The sequence below is a fragment of the Panthera tigris genome, chromosome E1, assembly GCF_018350195.1.
Source record: "Panthera tigris isolate Pti1 chromosome E1, P.tigris_Pti1_mat1.1, whole genome shotgun sequence".
Lineage (NCBI taxonomy): Eukaryota > Metazoa > Chordata > Mammalia > Carnivora > Felidae > Panthera > Panthera tigris.
In genome coordinates this window covers 33,662,716-33,688,439 of record NC_056673.1, presented here as the reverse complement: position 1 = coordinate 33,688,439, position 25,724 = coordinate 33,662,716, and the positions used below count along the sequence as shown (strand labels likewise).

At 41.4% G+C, this 25,724-nt stretch overlaps 1 protein-coding gene across 1 annotated transcript in view; it reads right to left on the bottom strand.

Moving 5' to 3' along the window:
• The window catches only part of CA10 (carbonic anhydrase 10), a 495,011-nt gene that overhangs the window by 269,154 nt on the left and 200,133 nt on the right, over positions 1-25,724 (bottom strand). The window contains exon 4 of the mRNA XM_042966021.1: positions 9,127-9,269. Within this exon, the coding sequence (XP_042821955.1) occupies positions 9,127-9,269 (143 nt within the window). The remainder of the gene's footprint in view (positions 1-9,126; positions 9,270-25,724) is intronic.

Below are 25,724 nucleotides of genomic sequence, written 5' to 3'. Positions count from 1 at the left end.
TGCATTTTGCTTATCTCTCATCACTCTTCAGCACCGCGCACTGAACCTGCCACTGCCTGCGAAACGCTCTGCTCTGAGCATAAACACAATTACCTTGGCCTCATTTTCTTTATCTTGAATCAAAGTCCTTTCTTGGAACATTCCCCCATCCTAGCTATTCAGAGCAAGATATCCCAAAGGAGAAAGAGTCCTCTATTCAAAACTCTGAGGAGTAATTTTGATAGTGGATGAGAAAGACGAGAAGGCAGGTTAGTTCCAAACCAACGCTAGGGCTTTAAAGGGAGCTTTCCTTTGAGAGGGTGTACATCCTAGCTAAATCCGCATTTCGGGGGTCAGCCTCAAAGAAACATATTCCACGTGCCCGGCTAACCATTACTCATAGTTGCCAGATGGGAAGAGGATTCCGGGCCAGGTCGAGGCTCCCCTCTGATGCTGGAGCTTTTCCACCACAGCCAGTGGACCTGGGAGCCTGCCGCAACTCTTTCTGTGCTGGGGGTTCTCAGCGAAACACAGGGAGGTCATTCACCCTCCACACTTTGAAATAAAGTCTGGTCCAAGCCATTTCCAGACACCAGCACTGGTTCTCTGTGTCTGAGGCTGCACGGGACAGGTACTGTTAGAAGCCACCTGTAATTTACCTTCAAATACCGTCCTTTCAGAGAGAGAGAGAGAGAGAGAGAGAGAAACAGAAAGAGAATTGAACAGAGAATATACAGAATGTCTGCTTCTTCTCATCACTCTTTCCTGCGTCTCCTTCTGCACTTTGTCAACATTTTTCCATTAGTTATTCTAGCCATCAGCACGGAGGGATCCGACCGTAATATCCCAGATAGTCTCTTCTCGCTGAAGGTGATTACAGGACAGTGACCTCACTTATCGTGGAGCAGTACCTTATGTACTATGTAATTAGGTTGAATTTGTCTCCTGGTATCTTCCCCGTGCTATTTACGCATGCTGCACACATTATCCAGTAACTTCCTCTACCATTTCGCATGTAGCGATTTAACAACAAATGCAGCCCAGCCTGAATCTGTGCAGCTATTTATAAACATACACCTGAGAGGAAAGCTTTACCTTTATGCCTCCCGAGTTTCAAACTTTTGGACAGGGGGCACTGGCGAGGTGGTTTGGGATTTTTAGTTTGCCGTCCACTTTACCTCTTGGCATATATGTTACAGATTTTAAAGTGAGTATGAGATTCTTTGACAGAGAAACCCAAGTGGGAGTTAAGTTGTGTTTTCTCGCTAACAGCCACAACATGTCTGATGGTCGCTGCCATGGTTTGAATGTTGGCGTCCCCCGCAAAGTTTGTATGTTCGAATCTTAACCCCTAAGGTAGTGGTAACAAGAGGAGGGGTCTTTGGGAGGTGATTAGGTTATAAGGGCAGAGCCCTCGTGATCAGGATTGGAGCCACTATAAAAGAGGCCCCACAGAGCTTCCTGGTCCCTTCAGCATGTGAGGACTCAGCAAGAAGGAAGATGCCAGCAGGCAACCATGCCAGTGCCTTGATCTTGGACATCCCCCCCAGCCGCCAACACTGTGAGAGATAAATTTCCCTTCTTTAGAAGCCACCCAGTCACTGACAGTTGGTTACAGCAGCCTGAATGGATGAAGACAGTAGTTAACAATTGTGGTGTATCTCCTCTGCCAGCCACTGGCCCCATAACTTGCTTATAACCTGCCTAATAGGTTCGCTATTCCATGTACTTCCCTTCATCCCAGCCCTGCAAGAGGGGTACTGTTACAACCTCTCTTTTACAGGAGAGGGAACTAAAGCTCCGAGAGGTTAGGTTTCTCCTATCTAGGTGGTTGGTGATAAACCTAAAATCTAAACCCAAAGCAGAACATCTGTGGACATCTATCCTCCCCCAAACGAAGGTCTGCGTTGTCTTATTTTTTTTTAAGTTTATTTATTTTTGAGAGAGAGAGAGTGAGTTCAGGGGAGGGGGGGCGGAGAGAATCCCAAGCAGGCTCTGTTCTGTCAGCATGGAGCCTGTCTCAGGACTGGAACTCATGAACCGTGAAATCATGACCTGAGCCAAAATCAAGAGTTTGGACGCCTAACCAAGTCACCCAGGTGCCCCAAGGTCAACATTGTCTTAATGTCCTTGCTTCCTCCAACTGTAACTTTAAAAAACCTTCCTGCTCTGCAATCCTACACTCATTCTGGGCCTTATTCTCCCTTAAACCATTTTCAAAGGTTCCTTCCACTTTTGTCCCCCTCTGTGACTATAAGCCCTTTCACTTACATCTTTTAGATGCCATTTTAACACATATTTTTGGCAAAACTCCCTGAACCACCATACCAGTATCTTTAGTCACTACCACTTCCTTTATTTGGTATCATCATTTGTAATTTTGTTACCATAATTTCATTGTTAAGAGCTTCTCAATCCTCTAGAGTTACCTTCCGTGAGGCAAAGAGATCACATCTATTCTAACTATATTACAAAAATTCACCTTTTGAAGGTTTAGGATCTATGTCTGACAACAGTTATTAGCTTTTTTTTTTTTTTTAATATTAGCTACCGTATTTTCTAAGATAATACACCCACTTTCCTCTAGAATTTTATTGTCCATTCCATACCACCAAGCTGCTTTAGATCCATATAAAGAGACCCTTTATTGCCTCCTTCTGAGAAAGGATATTATCAATGTGGCAAGTCAAGAAATTTATCAAGCCACAAAATACAAATGAGTAAGAATTACATTCACTTCTTCATCAGCTCTTACAAATCTGCTCTATCCCAGAAGCCTATGTGAAATTATGTGTATCATTTTCACACCAGAGCTTCAGTATAAAAAGACCCATGGTACTTAAAGATAGCTAATGAGTTCCAAATGGGAAGGAATACTTACCTATGAAAGTTTAATATCAGTTATCCAATAAAAACCAGCACCACTGTAACCCATTTAGATGGCAAAATGGATCTATCCTTATATTTCTGTAATCTTTCACACGTGGAGCCAGAACATTTAACATTTAAAGACCCTTCTGCAAACAGTATTTCATTCTACCTATCTTTCCATGCTAGCTCACATTCTAGCACCTCCATAAAGTCTGGTTTGGCCAACCCAACTTCTTACCACCATTAAATAGTAACGTCAAAATGACTGATTTGCTAATTAATCATTTCACTGCTGCCTTAGTATCTCTTCCACTATTATCTCAAATAGTTATTTAAATCAGTTACTATGATTTAACTTCTGTATATCTGTATTTTCTCCCCTAATATATCTCAAAGTCCTTGAAGGAACATAAATGCCTCACTCATAAAAGGTTTCTTAGTGTAGCAAATGTAGACATGCCATGAACTGCAATGATTAATTGTGGTCAACTATATTTTCCTATCAGGTTCATGGAGAAATTTAAAAATAGAGAAGTGATAAGATTTTAGGCACCAAACCAATCCACAGTCATTATTTTTCTCAACATATTTCAGGAAAAGTACTATAACTGAAAATTAGTTTCTAATGACAGATTCTGTTGATAGCAAGGTTACTCTTCATCATGGGACTTGCTCATATTTTTCCTGCCTTGAGTCAAAGCAACTTTTAACTAAGTCCACATAAACCATTTGTTTGGTAATCAAAGATAATCTCGGTTCAGTTAAAATCAACCAGCACTGTCACAGATAACCCCACAGATATAAAATGAAAATATGAAACCACATTTATCATGAGGAGCCCTTAATTGAAGACAGGGAGACAAGGCAAGTAAAACTAATATACTATAGGCCAAGGTTAGGTCCTAAAAGAAATACAAGCAAGTTACTTAAGAAGTCAAATGATGAGAGATTTCACCATCCACTAAAGAGATCAAGAGGAGTATCATGGAGGAGGTAACACTGGTACCAGAGAGGTTGAATAATAAAAAGGTAGGGATGGGGATTGCTAAGGTACAGAGGTACATCAGGTGAAGGGTTATGTTGTGTCCAAAGCACAGGGGAAGGTGAGATACAGTCAATTAAAAAAAAAAAGTATTACAATCTCACTGAGAACAAAACATAGACATAACATGCAAGAGGAATAAGGCTCTGGAGGGGAGATCTGGGGCCATCTTACAAGGACTGTGAATGCCAGGCCGAGACATTTATACCTAATTTGATAGGTAATGATGAGTTTTATTACCTCATATTCATTTAATGGGAAATTTGGAAATGGTCACATAGATAAAATGTATAGCCTTGTGTTGGATGTTATCTGTTTGCCCCTTCCAATCTGCCTTCACCTTGCTCTGTGGCCTGGAGGCTGGCTTATGCAGACTGAGTCAACAGTCTTGTCTTGGTCTGTGACTTCTCCCTAGAGGGAGCCTGGCATAAGTGGGGGTGGAGAGAAGTGCAGCTGAGGTCTTTAGTCCTCAGATCCATCCCAGTGGGTGGCATGGGCTAGCAATTAATCCTGCCTTATATTCTGGGTCATCTTACATTCTGGAAGTCAGAGGTAAAAAATCAGTTTTGCTGGGCTAAAATCCAGGTTTTAGCAGGGCTGTGTTCCTTCTGGAGACTATAGGGAAGAATCTGTTTCTTTGCCCTTTTCAAGCTTCTAGAGGCTGCCCAGATTCTTTGGCTCATGGCAACACATCACTCTGACCTCTGCTTCCTTTGTCACATCCCCTTCTGTGCCTTGGATTCTCCTGCCTCTCTGTCTTTTCCTTATAAGAACCCTGTGATTCCAATGGGTCTATCTGGATGATATCAGGTGGACTTCCCATTTTAAGATGCTTAATTTAATCACACCTTCAAGATACCTTGTGCCATGTAAGATAACATATGTACAAGTTCTGGGGATTAGGAGATGCATATATTTAGGAGAGGGCATTATTCCAACTGCCATATTTGCCAACTGTAAGTATATCTTTGCCTAAACTGAAAGGATAAGTAAAAAAAAAAAAAAAAAAAAACAGGTGTTTTTCAGATTATTAAATTAATGCAAGCTTGTCATAGAAAATCTAGAAGCTTCAGGAAAGTAGAAAGAAAACAACATCACATTTAGTCCGGGTCTCTTTTCTATGCATAGCATGGGTTTATTTATTTATTTGTTTGTTTGTTTGTTTGTTTATTTTTGAGAGACAGAGCACAAGCAGGAGAGGGGCAGAGAGAGAGGGAGACACAGAGTCTGAAGCAAGCTCCAGGCTCTGAGCTGTCAGCACAGAGCCCGACACGGGGCTTGAACTCACAAACTGAGATCATGACCTGAGCCGAAGTCGGACGCTTAAATGACTGAGTCATCCAGGCGCCCCATAGCATGGGTACTTTTTAAATGAAATTGGGATCATGAAGTGAATGACTTTAGATGCTATCTTGTACATTTAACATATCATGAGCAATTCCCATGTCACTAACTACTGAGATGTCCATTTTATCAAAAGAGCTAAAAGGTGAGGAAAAATGCCAAAACTAATTTTTGGTTAAAATGGCAGGATCGGCAAGTGATTTTTGACTCAGTTTTAATACGTGTTTTCTTCTTTTACTACAAACCACGTCTTCCATGAAGGCTAACCCCACCTCTTAATCCAGAAACCCTCCAGCACTCACCTGTGTCAGAGAATACTCCAGGCACATATCTAGAGGAATTTCTGCACCCCAAAATGATCAAGCCAACCACTCAGATTTTGCTGTGAATAACATTCACACTTTACACTGTTGTATGCAAATTACCAAGAAGCTGACTTACGTGAATAGCACATGAAAATTAATACACAAACACATATTGTACACTCACTTTGGTGTGGGGGAAAAAGACCACATGTGAATCTGTACATGCCCATTGACTACCAAGGGTGTCCATCTTTAAAACAGTCAATCAGGCTTGAACCCAGCTTAAAAACACATCATAATCCAATTTCCTACATATAGGGTGTTAAATGATCTGAGATCGTGAGGGAAGAATTATCTCCACCCGCCCACTCTGATTCCTGAGTTGACTCAGGAGCTTTATCTAGAATAGATTAATTATCTCCAAGATTTTAAAAAACTGTTTAGACTGTTGGGAATTAAGTTGAATGGGGGTCAAGGGTGGGAGATGGATTCCAAGGTAAAATTGTTATGTCCATATGCAACCTAAACTTAAGTGAGTATTGTTTTTTTTAAACACTTTTTTAATGTTATTATTTATTTTTGAGACAGAGAGAGACAGAGCATGAGCAGTGGAGGGGCAGAGAGAGAGGGAGACACAGAATCTGAAGCAGGCTCCAGGCTCTCAGCTGTCAGCACAGAGCCCGATGCGGGGCTCGAACTCACAGACTGTGAGATCATGACCTGAGCTGACGTCAGACGCTTAACTGACTGAGCCACCCAGGCGCCCCAAGTGAGTATTGTTTGAAAAGCACAGTCATTTTAAATTTTGCCCATAAGAATCCTATGTGTCAGATACAAACAACTGGGTAACAAATACTCTCTTTCAAGAAAAAAAAAAAACAACACCAAACATTGCTTAAGAATTACCATTGAAAATAAGCAACCTAAAAAGTAGAAGAACTATCACTGTTCAAGTATAATGAATATACTCTGTTGTATCCAAGACATCATATGTTTTGATTGTCATGTAACTATTATCATTCTTTGTATTCTTGCATTCGGGGTAAATTTCAGCCCTTGCTCATGCTAAGATAAGCTGTAATTCATCATCTGAACCCTATGTCAGGCCAAATACATGAAAAAAAACAAACATAGTAACACAAGTCAGAGATCACAGCAAGGGTACTTCATGGGCTTATTATGCATAAGGTACACTTAAACAGGAGCAAGAATAATGCTCATGGATAAAAATGTGACATAAAACACATAATGACTGGGATACACTTAACATGCTGATATCCAGCTGATCTCAGACTTCAAAATGTGGTACCTTGCCCAAAACCTCCCAGTCTTTAAACCTTTTGAATTGGATACATATTTCTTCAAGGCAAAACTAAATTCACAGCAGTCATTTGAATACTCATTCCAAAATAAGTCTCCAACTCATTAAACACCACCTTTAAAAAGCTTGCAAACGTGATTTAGCTATTGTCTATCAAGTTTAGACATTTCATTACCAGTTGGTCCTACTACTATCTCTATTCTATTTTCCACCTTTTGCTAATGCAAAGGAAACCATCAGACAGTTCTCAGCTTTTCAAACAGCTGACAACACAAATCGTGCCAGATATAAATATTTACATCGTCAAAAGTAAATGTTTCCAAAATTCCAAACTCCAGTGCTTTTGAAAATTGATTTGGATCAGGTACACTTTACTGAATTGGAAACATAAAAAAAAATATATATATCACTTTCAACAACAACAAAAATATCAAACCAAAACATAGGAGTGCTTTTTAACACTAGGCTGTCTCCCCCATCTCTTCTTTCCCAATAAATTTAAGGGAGAAGCAGGCTTGAATTAGTTATTTTTTTCTTTCACATCAATATTTTCCTCTAAGATGGGCTGATAGAAAGTGAGAATTATGTATCCATTCCTGTGTTAGATCGCCACCTTTCCCATCCCGTGCCCTGTGTGCTCTTGACTGAACAATGCTTCATTCGTTTGCCATAACTCAGGAAAAAGATCCAGCTCCTTCACACAGCCTCTAGATCTGGCCTCCATCTTCCTTTTCCATCTGTTCCTCCTGCCTATACCTCTATGGTCTCTGGGCTTCAGTCTTGCTGGTTACCTTTCAGCTAATTTCTGGAACTCAGGTCCCACCCCTCATTCTGAATTTTTACTGCTTCTCCCTCTGTGTAGGACACAAATTATTCCCTCCATCATCCTCCCCAAGAAGGAAAGAAAGACTGAGTACTCAAAAGTTCAACTTGTCCTTTACTGGTCAGTGGACCTACCCATGTTCGTGACTTGAATAAGAGAGGTGTGTGTAGAACCCAGGTTAAGTTCCCTTTAGAGTTTGTAAAAATAAAACTTCAAATGGACCAATAATTTGGATAGGTTAATTTTTGTGGAATCAGAGCAATAAACTACATGACCTACATAGGACTTTTCTACACAAATGCTTCTCAAGTCCTATTTAAAATAACACACAGATACTACATAGAGAAATAGTTACAATCACGTGCAATGTCTTTAGAACTCACTTTGTGACTGGAGTCAAAGCCACTAACAACTCTTAAATAAGTCATTCGACGTTGGGTTTGTTTGTTTGGTTGGTTGGTGTTTTGGTGACAGGTAATAGGAAAAAACATATTCCAATACATCAGAAGGGGGCAAAAATTCTTATAGATTCCATGATAAGTGCGGTAAACAGGCTGCGGATGTAGAGAGCAGAGCCCAAGAAAGGCAAACCCTGGAGAATCAGCTGCCGGCAGTAACAAAGTTGTCCATAATTTTAATCCTAATTTCTTGGACAAAAACGATTTTCCATTCCTCTTGAGTTCGCAATAACTAAATCACCTTCAAACACAATTTTCTGTGTGTGTGTGTTTTCCATTTTCAATGATCTACTCAACAGTAAAAGGTAGCCAAAAAGAAATTAGCCCACAAGAGAAACGCTAGAACCCAGCGACGAGAAGATCCCCATGGGCATCATGCCTTTCCACACATGAAGGCGGAGTGCATCGAGGGAGGTTGGTGGGGGGGAAGGGACACTGGTATGAGAATGACAAGGCACAACTCAGCATTTCTGTGCAGAAGTTAGGATTCTTAGCCAGCAAGATGCCCCTAGGAAGATTAATTATTGATTTTCTTATAAATCATCTAAGGTGATTTTTGTTTGTTTTTCTTTCCAAAATGATAAATATCTGATTTTACTTTTGTTAAACAAATTATTCTTTCACTTTGTTGAAGTTAAAAGAAGCCCCAGTAAAGAGGTTTCTGAGAGGAGAGATTTTCCCAGTGTGATATGCTTGGGAAGCAACACTGCTTTCTGACCTTCATGGGGTACTGAGGGATAGGGCCTCCGGCAACCTCCAGGGGGTACAAAGTAATTAGAGAAGCATGAGGGTTTGACCAGCTAGAGAGAGAAAGTACAATTTAGACATAATTATATTTGTTGGCAGTAAGCCTGAGGTCTTTGATTTCACTCCTAGGTGGAAAGACAAACTCATCACAGAGAAGGAGACCTGTAAGACTAGCTTTCAGAATCAGCATCTCTCGGTGCCCTCAACTTCACAATGGAAGCAACATGGCTGCTTACCTTCCTGCCCCCAGTATTGATACGAAGGGGCGTCAGAAAGGGGTCGAAGATCATGTGACTGGTCTCTATGTTGACTGGCGACTGCCGTTTACCCACAGAGCAAAGGTTCCAAGCTGAGTTCACCAATCCCCAGAAAGAAGGAACTAGAAACAAACAAACAAACAATTGTAGGATTAGTCCAGGTGGAAGGTTTGAGAAACAATGCAAAAGGGCCATGGCACAAAAAGGGTGACATCAGAGACAGACACCTAATGTTTCCCACCCATAAAGACCCCTGGGTGTTGCTATGGTATTTTCCTGGCTTGGATCTTGGTCAATTTCTCTAAGGTCCACCTTCAGATTTTTTTGTGTCAGATCCATTCACCTTGTGGCCTCTTGGATGAGTACAGTTGGCATTAACACCTTAATGGGAAGACAGCATAGTCCACCTGCATCATCTTTTCATGTGGAGGTACACCAGAGTTTTAGTAATTCCTGAGCTGATGCTCCACTTTTCTGTGTGGCAGGAATGATGTGGGAATCAACCTTGTCCTATATAGTAGGTATTGAAAGCTTTTCAAAGAAAGTAGCATTCGACATATGCAAGGTATTATGTATTCTGTGGGTTGTCGAAACCAAACTGAGGGAGTGAATTACTTTTATGACCCCAATCAATGCCAGACAGGAGCTCAGCAACATGACTCTGTCTTTGTTTAGTCCAGCACTGTGTCACTAACCTAATGTACCAGCAGCTCAAGAATGCATTCACTTGATAGGAAGAGAAAAATGACTTGGGAGTACTGAGTCCAAATATCCAAAGGGGAAATGTCTACTCCTCTTCAGTATCACATTAAAACATTGACAGAAATAAATTTCTATGGCAATTTCCAGTTATTTTCTTCTGTTTATGAAAGTCAGCAGAGCAGTGGGGAGCCAGTTACTAATTTCATGTCATGGAAGATCACAGACTATATCTTCAGCCTTTTCCTGCCCAACCCCCCACCCCCAGCTCAGTATTTCCACTGAGGCTCTGGATCCATCTCTACGTGGCCTTGAGATTATATGGTCATCATTCGCTCATCCACCCGCAGCGTCCATCAACACTACAGTAAGCTCCTGGTGCATGTTCAGCCCTGGGTTAGGCTGAATTTAGAGGAAGGGAGTTACGTACAAGAACAATTATCACACTGTGGTGGTGGGTGGCTGTAGGATGAGGCAAGTGGGTTATAAATCTCTAGGTGAGGGCACTGAACCCGAAGCAGCGCAAGTGGAGTTCGGGAGTGATTCCTAGAGAAGATGAACCTAACAACCAAGTCACGACCCTCCCAGATGCACCTGTCCTCTCAGGAGCTCAAGTTTAATTCAGCCTTTAATTTACGGTAGCCATCATTCCTTCTCATGTCACAGATGGAGAAAATTGAGGCAAGAGAGGAGTATGGTAAATACTTGCCAAAGATAGCCTATAAGAGACCCATAATTCAGGAGAAGAATTGGGCTGGATGGCACGTCTAGTACCACTGAAATCCAAAACTCTATGAACCTTTTATTTGTTACAGGCCATTGTTGGGCAGAAGTGGGAGGAAAGCCAAAAACAAGTTCCTCAGATTCTTAGAAGCCTGTTTCAACACCAAAATAAGGTGAGGTTCCTTGTGAAATAAGGAAAATATCTAATTTGGCTTAACCCATTCAATGAGCATATCTGCTGGTTCCATTCCCTTTAGTTTAAAGAGCTTGAACTGGTTTTCCAGCTATAACTGATTTTCAAAATGGCAGCCATGGCCAGAGTAAGAGGGGTAAAAGAGAAGAAGGTGGAGTAGAAAGAAGAACCTGTATGTGTGTTCCTTGGCACTTTCATTTCCCCTTATTATTTAAGTTCTATTATAGCTGCAAGTCACTTAACATCTTTAGAAAGTACCATGCCCTAGCCAAATTATAATATTTAAGGAAGCTCTTGAATTAAACATGTATTTAAAAAATATATAAACAGAAGTCTTCTCTAAACTATTTTTAAATCACCAAAAATCCTATATTTATTCCTCAATCATTTCCAGTTTATTATGAAAATAAAACCTCCCTCAGTGCCTGCTCCCACCTATCTTTGTCAGCGATGCACATCAACGTGGAAGCTGTGGGGATTCCAGGGATATAGCCATGGCACTGCCACAGATCAGTTGTGTGACTTTAGATAAGGCATTTATCCCTTGGGCTTTGGTTGGTCTCTACAGTCTGTGTGGTAGGCTGAATAATGGCCCTCCTTCAAAGATGTCCACATCCTAATATGTTACCTTCCATAGGCAATGGTGCTGTGCAGAAATGATTAAGTTAAGGGTACTGAGATGATTATCCTTGATTGTCTGGGTGGGCCCAATGTAATCAAAAGGATCTTTTTTAAGAGAGAGGGGCAGGAGGGTCAAAGATTTAGAGAAAAGCTCTAGGGATGGAAAGAGAGTCAGAGAGGAAAGAAGATACTGGCATGGAAGGTGGAGGAAGAGGACAGGAGCTAAGGTGACTTCCAAAAGCTGGAACTGATGAAGCAACAGATTCTTCCCCTAGAGCCTCCAGAAGGAACCACCGGCATGCTGACCCTGGTTTTAACCCCATAAGACTCATTTGGGGCTCCCTCATCCCCTGAACTGTAAGATGATAAATTTGTGATGTGTTAAGTCCCTAAGTTGTGATTACTTATTACAGCCACAGTAGGAAATGAATACAGCCCCCTTTTATTTTTAACACTCTGTGAGACCAGAGCCTCTTGGACAGTCGGGCCACCTACGATGTGTGGGGGGCTTCCCCTGGAAGGCAGCTGCACAATAAATGTAGTTACAGCTATAGCACACAGTGCATTTCATCTATTCCCATGAAAATCATTAACAAAAATAATTCCAACCCTATAAATGGACTGTGAGACTGCTAATAGATGGCAGCACGTGTGGGCAGGTGCTGCTTTGCCTTCCTAACAAACCTCCCACCCCAAAAGCGCCCCCACAAAAACATAAACAACAAAAACTTTATGCGAACATCTGCCTTTGCTTTTATTGGGCATAGCATTCTTTATGACAAACAGTTTCAGGGTTTTATATTCCCACTTCACCATCAAGGCCTAAGTGTCTGGTTCTAACCACCTGCTCAGACAATTGAGGAATGGCTTGGAGGCTGGGAGGCTGGGAGGCGCTCGCCCCTGCTCCGCTCCTGAAGGGGTACCTGCGTTTGTTCCCCACTGGACCGCTCACTTGAAATCAGCCATGGATTCATTGTCTTTCAGAAACAGAAGCCATGTTAGAGATCATCTGGCCTAAACACATTCATGAAATCAAGGACTAAACAGCAGAGGGTGACGTCCTCAACCCGAGGCCACGCAGCCAAGGGAGAGGCAGGGGGGAACAAAGTAAGGACCAATGCCTGGGTCTCAAGATTCCTGGTGCTTCTCCACCTCCCTTCCTTCCCAGCAGGCTCCATAGGAGGGCATATTACTGTAGCCAGGGAGTTTCAGAGTTAATTGTTGCCATGGCCAACTGTAGACTTTGCTACCCTTTCTTTTTTGGTAAATCAAAAGTAACATCAGTGCCCATTTGCTAGTTAAAATACATTTCAAGTGCCAAGGTTCAAATCAAACTGCTTTGAATGTCAACCATTCCAAATAAAATTAGGATTTTTAAAAAGCCATACAGGGGAGTGCTTGGGTGGCTCAGAAGTCTGTTAAACGTCCGACTTCAGCTCCGGTTATGATCTCATGGTTCATGAGTTTGAGCCCTGCATTGGGCTCTGTGCTATCAGCACAGAGCCTGCTTCAAATCCTCTGTCCCCCACCCCCCCCCGCTCTCTGCTGCTCTTCCTCTCAAAAATAAATAAATGTTAAAAGCAAAAAAAAAGCCATATATCTATGACTGTGTTAGGAAAAAAAAAAAAAAAAGGCTTCAATCCAGGAAAGAGTGGATGAGCTTGGGTCTCATCTGCAGGGCCCCAAGGAAATCTAATGGGGATGACCGCTCATGAAGAGAGGCTCCAGGGGTTGTGTCCTGGGCCCAGCTGGACTGGGCCAGGTTCTACAGCCCAATGAAAGAAGCCAATGCTCTTAGAATCAGTGTTTGGTGTTGGGACAATAATGAAGGTGTCAAAACCAGTCCAGGGAACTCAGGTACCAAAAGGATCAACTCAAATGTCTGCAAATGTGGTGTAATCTAGGTTCTAGGGAAATGCATTAGGAGGAAGGCTCTGGAGACAGGAGGGCATGGAGATCCCTTATTGGGATCCCTTATGCTTATTGGGGCATGGGAGTAAGCCAGCACACTTTACCTGAAGAACAAGGCTGGACATGTGAACTAAGGCTTCAAGCGTTAGAGTCAGAAACTCTCCCTCTGGATTTGTGCAGACCATTATCCCCAGCATTCGGACACTTAACCATCCTCCATGTTATTGATCCTTCAGGTTAATAAACACCCCATGTCACCCCTGGGAGCAGAATTGCATTGCAGGATACTATGGCACAGCTTCTACTTCCGAATTTAGAGAACCGCTACAGAATTCTTTTTCTCTTAGTTTCCATGACTGTCCCCGTGACTCAAATTTGCAGACTTTCCATCATACTTTAAAAGCGTCAGTTATTATGACTTATTGGCTAATGCTGTGTCTTTTTCTAGCTTGACTGTACACCTTATTAAGAAAATAATGTAAATGTACATAAAAGAAAACTGAGTGAGAATCACTCTAACCAATTAATGGACAAGTGGTCTGAAATTGAATGGCATCATCCGGGCCATCCTTTTCACACAATCTTCTAATTTACATATAAACTAGAACACACAACAGACCGGGATGTTTTTGCAAATTAATTTCTGCAGAGCCCAAACGATGGCACTTAACTGCTGCATCACGACCATGTGTTATTTTGCCAAAACATCTCCCCATGGCAATGCTGTATTGTTACCATAAACCACAAATCCCAAGCAGTCTCTTGGCTCAGGGTCCAGCGAGCTATGAAAGACTGGGATTTCAGCTGCTTAAAACATGAGCCTTGGAAAACCCAAAGCAAAACCTATCAGCTGCTCGTTCAAAACCAGTGAACCAAAAAAGCCCCAGTTTAGTTTATTAACACATCATGGTAACTCCCATACAATAACGAAAAAGTTCTCACCAAAACAAGAAATAGATCAGGAGAGCAAGGAACCAGAGGAATCAAGGCTGATATTGAGAGTTAAAATTTGTCCTGGGACTTTTTTTTTTTTTTAAATCCTAGAAGGTTAGTCTTAGGCATCTCCTTCATTCATCTGTCCTCTTTTTATTTTTCATCTTAGCAGAATTTGCAGAGACCGTGCTGTCGCGGGCAGGGAGTTGGGCACTTGGAATTAATTTATGCGGCTTATGTGAATTTGCTAAATCCTATGGGAACAAGACAAACTCACTAAAAAAGTGTTTACTGACAGCCTATAACATGTCAGGCTTCAGGCTTGACAGTGAGAATTCGTGCAGCAAATATTTGCTGGGGACCTATTACAGGCCAGGCACTGTTAGCAGTCGTGGGTAGTTAGCGACTAACGGAAACAGCTCAAACAGCTCACGCTCTTAGGGGTCTTCCAGTCTAGTGGGGAATATGGGAGACCTTGTTTATCTGTGTCATTAGCACTTCTGATGACTTCCATGCAGAGACAATTAAGATGGTAATGGATTACAGAATAAAGCATGGATAGGGAGATAACCTAGAATGGCCAGGGATAATTTCTCTGGAAGGACTGAGAAGAGTTGTTCCTGAAGACTGGCAGAGAAAAGTGGGTCTTAGGCAGAGAAGCGGCACTGGTGTTGACAGAGAAGAGCCTGATGTGTTCAAGGAACCCAGAGGAAGCCAGTTAACAAACCTGATGAACCAGATGAGAAAAAGAAAAAAAAAAAAAAGCTGGAGGAGAGGAGGCTGGCTGTCGAGACAAGGCACAGACGTTCCAGAGCTCTGCTGACCACAGTGAGGAGTTTGTATTTTACTCGAATGTATTAGAAAGCCACTGAGAGTTTTTAGGCCAGGGAGTACCGAGGTCTGATTGATGAATTAAAAGCATGTATCTGCTGCCTTGGCTGGAATACAGCCACATGTGAGCTTGATTATCCTTAGGGTAGTTTGAGTGGGGAAAGGATTGGTTCCCAAGCAACAGTTGGGTTTTTACGTGAATTTAATCCTACTGCTTTAGATAGGTTTAAATTCTGTCTCAAAGGCAGAACTAATTGAATGTTTTAAAAACTATTCTCTTCAACATATGTGCCAATAAAATAGCATTTTCCTGGGATCCAACTAGCACTTTAGAAGTCACCACTCGAAGCAAGGAATATTTTCATGAAGAGACTTGGCTAAGGCAATCTTTTCTTGCTTTCAAGCAATAAACTAAGGCCCCCAACTTTTCGGCCAAAAGAAAGCAAATGAAAGCTGGGAAAATGAATACTGGCATAAAACGTATTTTTGGCGAATTCAATCCTACAAATAAAGCCTTCTACTTCAATATAGCTGTCTCTATTTCAGTGTTATAAAGCATATGAATACATTTTAAATAAGAACTCCTATCTTTCCCTTGCTCTTTTCCTCACCAATGCTGATTTACTGTCCCTTTCCCTATTCTCAACTGTAATAAATCTCCACTTTGAGCCATTATTAATAAGCATGTTTAAAATACCCACTGCTGCAGGCTTTTGGCCCCTTTCTGATTTCAGATTTATTTCATAGGAGGAATAGCATTTGAATAACTCTTTTGCTTCTGGATTCTTCTTCCTTTGCTGGGACTCTGATTCATACTACGTAAAGAGTGTCTAACTAGGGCTTCCCATTTTCTCACTTGGGGACCTTTCAGGGGTTGTGAGTAACACATATACTTAACACATAATCATTAGGTTGTGCATTCATTTTCAAACTAATGAAATATCCCCAATGAGTCAGATTTTTAAAAAATGTGCCACTCCTAAGTATATCCCATATGGTGGGAAGATAGGCAAACTAAGAAATAATTATAATAAAACATGGTAAGTGTTGTAATTAAGGTGTGTCCATATTAAGGCTTAAGTGACCCTGACCTTGACCCTTTTCTCAAGTGTTCAGATAAGCCTTCCTAATAGAGGGGATATTTGAGTTCAGCCGGCAAGTACGAATAGAGGTTACAAGCCACAAAAATCTTATAACTAGTTAAAAGTCTAAAGTTTTTCCTCAGAGAAACTTGACATTCCTAGCAATCAAGACAGACTATCACTGGAATCTAAATAACTATTATGCAAGGAGAGTTAAGCCACTGGGTCATCTAACTTGTCCAACTTGGGGGGGTGGTTAGTATTGCAGAGGAGAAAGATCACGAGCTGCCATATCCTCACCATGGAACCTTGAGTCTGTGGCTAAATTTCTGTAGTCTTAGTTTCTCCATTTGTAAAATGGGGGTGATAGTTACTTCACAGAGGTGCTGGGAAGATTAAGTGAGAACACGTTTATCAAAGGTCTAGCATCATGTGTTTTTTATAAGTATTCAAAGAGTATTGGAGAAAGAGCTGGGCGAGGGGATGGGGGAGGATGGTGTGTGGCTACCCATACTAGACGCACCACTGCAGCATTCTGGAGATGGAAAAGGCAGAATGGGGGGCGGGGGAGAGGCAGCTTTCAGATGCCCACACAACCCACCCTGGATTCAGAACAGGGAGCTGTCTAGATCATAGGATTGGCCACTTCCTGTCACACCCGGAACGCGCCATGTGCAATTATTCCCCGAATCCAGAACTCTCCATGTCTGGATGAATGGGGGGACCGAGAAGTGATATGAATCATCCACAGTGGCTTTAACTCCAAAGAAAACCATTTTTATTTGGCTTTTGGAAGTTGCTGGATTAATTGTGTGCATTGCATCTTCATCTGCCCATTTGCACTTGGTTCCGGTGTGGGGACTGGCTTGCACTTCTGAAAACATATACCTTGAGGGTGAGGAGAAAGGAAGGAAGAGGGAGTCCGCGTCTGCTGATCATGCACCATAATCTCTGTGCAGCGAGCCTGACGTATCTTATCTTGCTAATCCTCCCCACAACTCTGTGCGATACTTTTATCATTATTTTATAGATGTGAAAAGTTAAGACTTCAAGAGGTTATGTGACTTTCCAAGGTCACTTGGCTAGTAAGTAAAGTGCCTACAATGTGAGATCAGTTCCTTTCTTTAAAGCAGACAAACAACCAGACAAAAGCATGCATGTGTGATAGCATGTGAAGTGATACACAAGTGTGTAAAGCAAGGGGGTAATCATCTCCCTCTCCTTCCTTCCGGTGACACCCTTGAGGTAATCGGTGTGAACTCCTGGCCAGGCATCTTTCACTATGCTCACATAAACACACCCAAATACATATCCCTGTATTCAGAGAGGTTCTCTTTGTAAAAGTGCTTTTTGTTTAGGGTAACAATATGCCACGAATGTCTTCCATGTCAGTCTTTCCTAGAGCTTCTTGTTCACATGTAAGGCAACAGAACTCTCATAGTTTGGACGCACCTCCCTTTTCTCAGGCTTCCCTGAACATAAGACATTGAGGTTATTTACATCTTATTTTACTATGCTTTTGTATACTTTTCGCACTAACACTTTCATTTCAGCAGGAAAGATCCCTAACGGTAGTATTGTCCAGTCACGGTAGGCACCTGCTTTAACAGATGCTGCCAGGTTCCTTTAAAGGATACCGGCTGTGTCTGTAAATATTTATGCTATCAGCCATGAGTATGTCCACTTCCCCATAATCTCCATAGCATGGGATGTTATTTATTTATTTATTTATGGACATCTAACGGGAAAAATGAAATCTCATTGATTTAATTTGCATTTCCTAACCATTGCTGATGTTGAGCATGTTATGCTCATTAGCTATGTGCATTTCTCTTCTGATCACATTCTTCAGGCATTTTCCTCTGGGTTATTTACATTTTTCATGTAAATTTTTGTTGTAATTTGAACTGTAGAAACACTTACTCTTTGTCATGTACAGTAAATGTTTTCTTCAAGCTTATTACCTAGCTTTTAACCTCACTTCGAGTGTTGGGCTATTTAGGGATTTTTAAATTTTATATGGTTGGTTATATTGATCTATTTCTTTACAAGGTTTCTGAACTTCCTCTGTTACTTAAGGTTGTATCTCCAAATGCAGATCATATAAATATTTTCTATATGATTAAAAACAATTTTTATCATGGCACCTGGGTGGCTCAGTCAGTTAAGCGTCTGACTTCGGCTCAGGTCATGATCTCACGGCTTATGAGTTAAAGTTCCACATCAGGCTCTGTGCTGACAGCTCGGATCCTGGAGCCTGCTTCAGATTCTGTGTCTCCCTCTCTTTCTGCCACTCCCCCATTCATACTCACTCTCTCTCTCCCAAAAATAAGTAAACACTAAAAACAAACAAAAATTTTATCATTACAATTTTTTACTTTTAAAATCTATCAGAAATGAATCTGCATATGCTATGACAGTGGTCTAAGATTTTTCCCAGGTAGAAAGTAAATAATGCCAGCATTATTCATTAAATAAGTCCTCTTTCTCCACCAAAATGAATGTTACTTTGATTATATATTAGGTTTTGGTATAGATCACATTTGCCTCTCGACTTTTGAGACCGTTCCACATATTTGTCTATTTCTGTATCACTGCCATATTGTCTTGAGTATAGTAACATTTATGGTAATTTATAAGATCAGACTTTCTGATCCAAAAGCCTACTCTTGTTCCCTGCTACCTCTAGGGGACCACAAAATGCCTGAGCTCCAGGGAAACCAGTGAGGATTACTGACTCTAGATATGGAACACAGATCTAGTATTCTTGGGAACACCAGGTCATTAGAGGTTATCTGACCCATCTTCCTATCTTCAGGTAGTTACGTATTTGAATCATACCTGATAGACAGGACAGTGCTTGTCCCTTTCCTCAAAAAGCCCTAGAAGTGCAAAAAGCATACTCAAACCCAGAATTGACTCCTTGGAAGACAGGGCATTGAGATGGAAATAGCATAGCATTTAGGTCCAGTAGAACCAGGTCCTGGTTCTACTAATAACAGTCACATCTACTGAGTGCTTACCATGTGTGGAACACCACACTAGACATTTTCTATTCATCAGCTCACTTAATATTCTAGGAGGTAGATCTTGCTATTATCCTCTTTCTTACCAGGTCTTACAGGTATCTGAGGCACAAAGACATTAATTAAATTGCCCAAGATATAAACAAACAGCCCAACTTGACAGTGGAGAAGTGAGGATTCCAGACTCAGGTTGTCTGGCCTGCAACCTTGACTTTCATCCCTGTGTTACACTTTCTTCTAATGCTGGTGCACTGGCTTGAGCCAAACACATTTTCTCTTGAGCTTTAGACCTCTCATTTGTAAAATCAAGATCATGAAAAATATACACTTCACTAGATACGTGTGTCCATCTAAGGAAAAATTAAAATCACACACACACACACACACAGAGCAAAGTCCATCACAGCCAGTCCATTTATGCACTGAGTCATGGATTATGCTACTGGTGGTAGACTGGAAAGAGGCTAGCTTTACATCAAATCATTCATAACTGTCATCCTCAGGGCTAGGTATTATTTATCCCATGTTATAAACAAGGAACTGAAGCTCACAGAACTGAGTCATTCAGTGAGGACATTTAGCTAATACGCAGCTGAGCTGGTGGTGACTCGAATCCAGGTCTGACTCCCACATCCCACATCCAGCACCGAGCTCAGTGGAACTCAACTGACACCATTATTTTCCCCTCAATATTTTGCTTTCTCAGAATTCATTGCTTTCTCTAGATGACTCATTCTTGAGAGCCCACAGGAAGGCATAAAACACAGTCTGGTCTATGTAGGCATTAAGCCCTGGGTGTCTGTCTTAGGGTTAAGATTTAAGCCTAACAATGGTGTTAAGCATTATCCGATCGTATTTCGGTGGACATTTTTCTTGCCCTGTATAATTACTGTTGCTTCAGATAAAATCTGAAATTAGTCTACTGAAGCTGGTAATTGAAACCACAAGGAGAAGAATGTCTCAATGCATGTCAATAATCCAGCCCATTAATTATTTCCACCTATTCAACTTGGAAGAAAATGACCAACCTGATGCCTCTGAAAAACCACATGACCTACTTGAAATTTATATAAGAGCTGCATCCTCTTGGCTCCAAGAAGTACAGATCTGTAATGCTGGAACCTGCTGGAGCATGAGGATTGAACACCAGGTAAAAAACGTTTAGCTAGTGAAAGTAGGCGATCTTCCTCAGCCTTTGGAAATTCTGAAAATGTCACTGATAGATACAGGCAACAATTTCCTACAAATTCAAACATCTGGTGAGACACTGTTAAAATCCTGCAAAACATCTGGATATCTTGGAATATACCATCCTTTACCTATTTGAATCTGTAAACACCTCCTTTTCCCTCTCACTCCCTCTGTATATGTGCACAAATCCATCCCCTTATACAAATGTAAAAAGTAAGCAAACAACGAAAGCCCTGTGACCCAGATGTGTGGAGATCAGCTGAGCCTAGCCTTATAGCCCTCCCAGTGATGGGCAGCCTTTTACAACATCTCACTGGGTTCACATTTGTGTAATCCCACAGAAACATCCAGCTGTTCCAATCTGCCTGGAGTTTGGCATATATTTAGAGCATTTATCACTTGCACAAATAACAGGTCTTTGTTATCTTCATGATACATCAGGAGACATAATCTTCATGCCAGCACCGAGTCTTGGGTCCCAAACACAAAAGAATCAGTCACTAAACAGGGAACAAAGACACACAAACGGCCTGCTGGTCTTCTGATTTTGTGCTAGGGTGGACTGACCAGTATGTCTGCAATGTATTTTCTATCGAGACGCTAGATTTAGCTTCACTGATATAGTTACAGGACGGACACATTGAATTTCTCCTCGTAACTTCTCTATTTGACTTGTGCATTAACATGCTTCCTCTTAGCAGGCAAAAAACCATGCAGGCATCTCACGGATTGTAGATCTCTGTCAAAATCTTATCAACAGTCAAATCTAGGTGAGTTCTTTGTTTTGAAATGCCCCTTATCCAACCTTGGTACTTCTAGCCTAATCCAGGTTCCCACTGCCACCTTAGTCTCTATAATAATTCCTTAAATAAATTCCCCAGAGCCGGGGTCAGTTCCACATCACAAATGGCATGACAGCTGAGCACACAAGGAAAAACCAGGACTGGAAACTGTGCCAGATCTGAGGTCCACGACAGAATTTAGTACACAGCAAGGGTCAGGATTAGGTTTCTTTAGATTTGTGTTTCCTTGTGACCCTAGGGCTCTCGTTTGATGCCACCATTATGTCCCCAATGCTTGGCACAGAGTAGTCACTCAATAACTACTTATGAAATGGGTAGATACATAAATGTATGGATGGAAGAGAGAGCACAGGACCATGCTGTCTGCCTTGCATACCATTTCTCCCTTTTGCTTGTTGTACTAGTCTTTTAATACAAGTTGTGGAATGAATGGATACTCATCATTCTGTTTCATTTCTATACTCCCAACAACAGAGTGTGCTCATTCCTACTTCAGTCCTCCTTTCCCTCCACCTTCACTGAGATATGGCTGACAAATAAAAATCACATATATTTAGGTTTATGATGTGATTTTTTAAGGTGTACAATGTGATGATTTTATATATATATATATATATGTGTGTGTGTGTGTGTGTGTGTGTGTGTGTGTTGTAAAATGATTACAACCAAGTTAATGAACACATCCACAGTTATTTTTTGGGTGTGAGGTGAAAACAATTAATTAAGATTTACTTTCCTAGAGGGCACCTGGATGACTCAGTCAGCTAAGCATCCAACTCTTGATTTTGGCTCAGGTCATGATCTTTCAGTTTGTGAGTTCAAGCCCTGCACTGGGCTCTGTGCTGACAGTATGGAGCCTGCTTGGGATACTCTCTCTCCCTTTCTCTCTGTCCCTCCTCTGCTTGCTCTCTCTCTCCCTCTTTCTCTTTCTCTCAAAAATAAATAAACTTAAAAAAATTACTTTCTTAGTAAATCTCAAGTACATAATATAGTTTATTAATAACCACCATGCTGTAAATTAGTTGTTCATCTCATAACTGAAATTATGTGTCGTGTGACTTACTTATTCCCATTCCCCCCTCTCCAGTCCCTAGCAACCACCTGTCTACTCTCTAGTTCTAAGAGTTAGAATTTTTAGATTCCATATTTTAGTTCTTCTTTTCTCTCTTGACCTTCTCATAATCAAATCCTACACATTCTCTAATTCCTAATGTAAATCCCAATCCCTCCATTAAGTCACTCTCTACTATTCAAGGCCATCATTCTGGATTTCTGGCGAAGCCAGTCAGATGCCAGACCATTTCGTACTTAACTATGCATGGCTATACTGTTCACAGTTTTACAAATGCATTAATGTCATCTCCTAAGTCAAAGCAAGCGCTTTAAGATCAGGTACTCAAACCGAGCACAGCACCTGATTATAGGGTCCAAACCCATAAAAGATGATTCATGAAGTGACTGACCAAAATTAAATCTCTCTAAGGGGCTTTTAACGGAGAGGATTTGTATTTGAAAAGACACCAGCAGGGAAATAGATTTAGTGATATTTTGACACTCCTCGCCACCCAGTGCCCAAACATATGCCCAGCCGTAGGAAGCTCCTGGCAGTTCCAACTAACACCCTGCCTGCAATGGCTTCATGCCTAGAATACCCTTTCCAATCGCCCATGCAGAGAGCGCATTCTTATCTTTCAAGATGCAGGCTGCCTCTTCATCCACTCCTCCCTCTACTCTCTACTCTTCCTGCTGGAGTCACATGCCCTACCCCTGTGCAGCTTGGGCACTCCTCTGTTCCAATCTTGCAATTTTGTACATGCCTGTCTCCCCAGTTACGATGGACATGATTAGAAAACCTTTGTCTCTAAATCACCATCACTAAGCACAATGCCTGGGATATAGTAAATTCATAGGCAATACTGTTTGAATTTTTAAAATTTTTTAAAAGGCATAAAAAGCAGTCAAGACCTGATATATACAAGTGAAAGAGAAGGCAAAGGGTGAGGAGTGGGGTGATCTGTCATTTTACTGAGCATTCACTGCGTGACAGCCTTGCTATTAGGCACTTACTCAGGATGTCTATTTCACGTCTGATCACTTTCCCCAGATGAAGTGGGAGATAAGGCCTGATGCCAGCAACACGGTCTTATTTATCCAGGTTGTGAAGTATGAATACCAGACATGGTGGGGATTTGATGGTATTGTGATCAAGGCAAACATCCAAAGTTGGCTTACCACAAGGAATAAAGAAAAAAAGAATGATTCAAGATGTGAAATCAAAGGAAGAAAGTGGATGAGTGGCGAGATTTGCAGTGGGCAGTAGGAAGGAGAATAAAGGATTTCATGAGTCAGCCAATGAGGAGACAGAGATGCATTTTATTCATTTGTATGTCCATGAGCATGGTATGTTCTGAGCTTTCAAAAGTGTAGCCCTGGGGCCGATATTTGATCCATCCTTGTAACAATCATAAAAGGTGGATTGAAGGCTACATCAAATGATCAGACTGCAAAAAGAACTAGAATGTTACCACCATCGGAGATTCTGACATTGGTCAACATGGCTTTAGAACATTAAAGAATGCCTAACTCTGCTGGTACTTATGTTTCCATTTTGAAGGCATTTCTCATCTCCACAGGGTATTGTATAAAGATTCAATAATAAACGAATGCAGGAGTGCCTTGGAAACTGTTACACATTCTTCATTTCTTAATCATTCATGTTTGCATTTCAGTATGCCTACAAATGACCAGCACTCTCTTGGTCAGCTGGCTCTCTGAATTTCAGTACATACATTCTGGCTCTTCTGGCAGGACTACTCAGGTTCATGTACTAAACACAAGATCTAGATCTTTGTTGTAATGCTTGCTCAAACAGACAGCACGGATGTTCGCCTTTTGCTTTATTATTGTTTCCTAAGGACAAAAGTGAGGTGCTTAACAAACTATACTCCAACTTTCAGCCTCCTCAGGAGATCCATGACAGTGCACCAAAAGAAATCCATGCTGATCTAAGTAAAGCTTTCTTTTAGAGACTGATCCAGTTTAGAAGAGTCTCTCAAATCAATGGCTTGGGACATTAAAGTCCGACATCTTCTTTTTGAAACAGCAAAAAATCTGAAGTTTCCTCATTATAGTTGGTGGCTCCCTGGGCTTTACTAAGAACGTGAATTGCCCCAAGGAAACACCAGTTCATGGTGACAAGACATTAAAAGATCATTTGAGTTTCAAAGTCCCCAATGCCCAAAAGAGTCAGCAAGGACTGCTCAGAAATTTAATCAGCAGTGAACACATCCTTAAAAGTTTCCTCTGTGAGTGACCTGAACCCCAGCTCTGGGTTCATCATAAGGCTGCCCTCTCCTGCCTTTCCTGTCTCTGCCTATGCATGGGGAAATCAGAAAAAATCAGCAGAGTTCTCACTTTTGCAACACTTGGAGGTTTATAAAGCATGTTCTCAAAACATGCAATTCTACTACTTCCTGGGGAGCAGTGCACAACTTCATCAGCGAGTTAGCAGTTCAACAAAAACCACTGTGCAAAAGTCTGGGTCACCAAATATAAGAATGCATACCCTCTTCTCTCAGCAGGAGGCACCCTTTTAAAATTTTCTGTGATCATGGGGTGCCTGGGTGGCTCAGTTGGTTGAGCATCTACTCTTGATTTCAGCTCAGGTCATGGTCCTAGGGTTTGGGGATCAAGCCCCACGATGGGCTCTGTGCTGAGTGTGGAGCCTGCTTAATGTTGTCTCTCTCTCCCTCTGCCCCACCCTCTCTCTCTCTCTCTCTCTCTTGCACATGTGTTCCCTTGGTAAAATAAACATAAAAATAAAAATAAAAATACAATTGTCTGTGATCTTCTAAGAAACAGGATGCTACATCCAAATCCAGAAGCAATCAGAGGTGATGGATTACTGGTCATTATAAATGTACACCAATGAAGTCTTAGAGTACTGATGAAGCATCAATGTCAGGGCATAGCAAGAAGCCATGAACATAGGAGGCACTGAGTTAATACTGGTTCAGTGAGGAAATGGGGGGTAGAAAATGTTCAAAAAGAAAGGGAAACAGAAAGGGGAAGCTGGCTAAAGGGTCAATGGTCTTTATAGGATGCTATGCAGAGAATCGACTAATACCATGGTTGAATAATTAACCTTTATTCGGTGCTAACTCCACTTTAGGCCCTGCTCTAAGTGTTTATATATGTATTAACTCACTTAATCCTCACAACAGCCATATCATGTGAATATAACCATTATCCCCATTAAACGGGTGAAGACAGTGAAGGAGAGGGAGCTTATGTCTCACGGATAGTAGGTTGTCAACTTGGGATTCAAAGCCAAGACGTCTGGCTCTGGAACCTGCACCCCTTAAAAACCATGGCCACTTACTCACTTTGAGTTTTGATCTTTAAGGATACAAAACAATCAAGTGGGGAGCTTGTCAAAAGAGCTGATTAGGGAGCCCTAATATCAGAGATTCTGATGAAATAAATGTACTGTGGAGTCCAGAGATTTGTGTTATTAACAAGCATCCAAGGTGCTTCTTATGCTGGTTGCTCATAGACCATAATA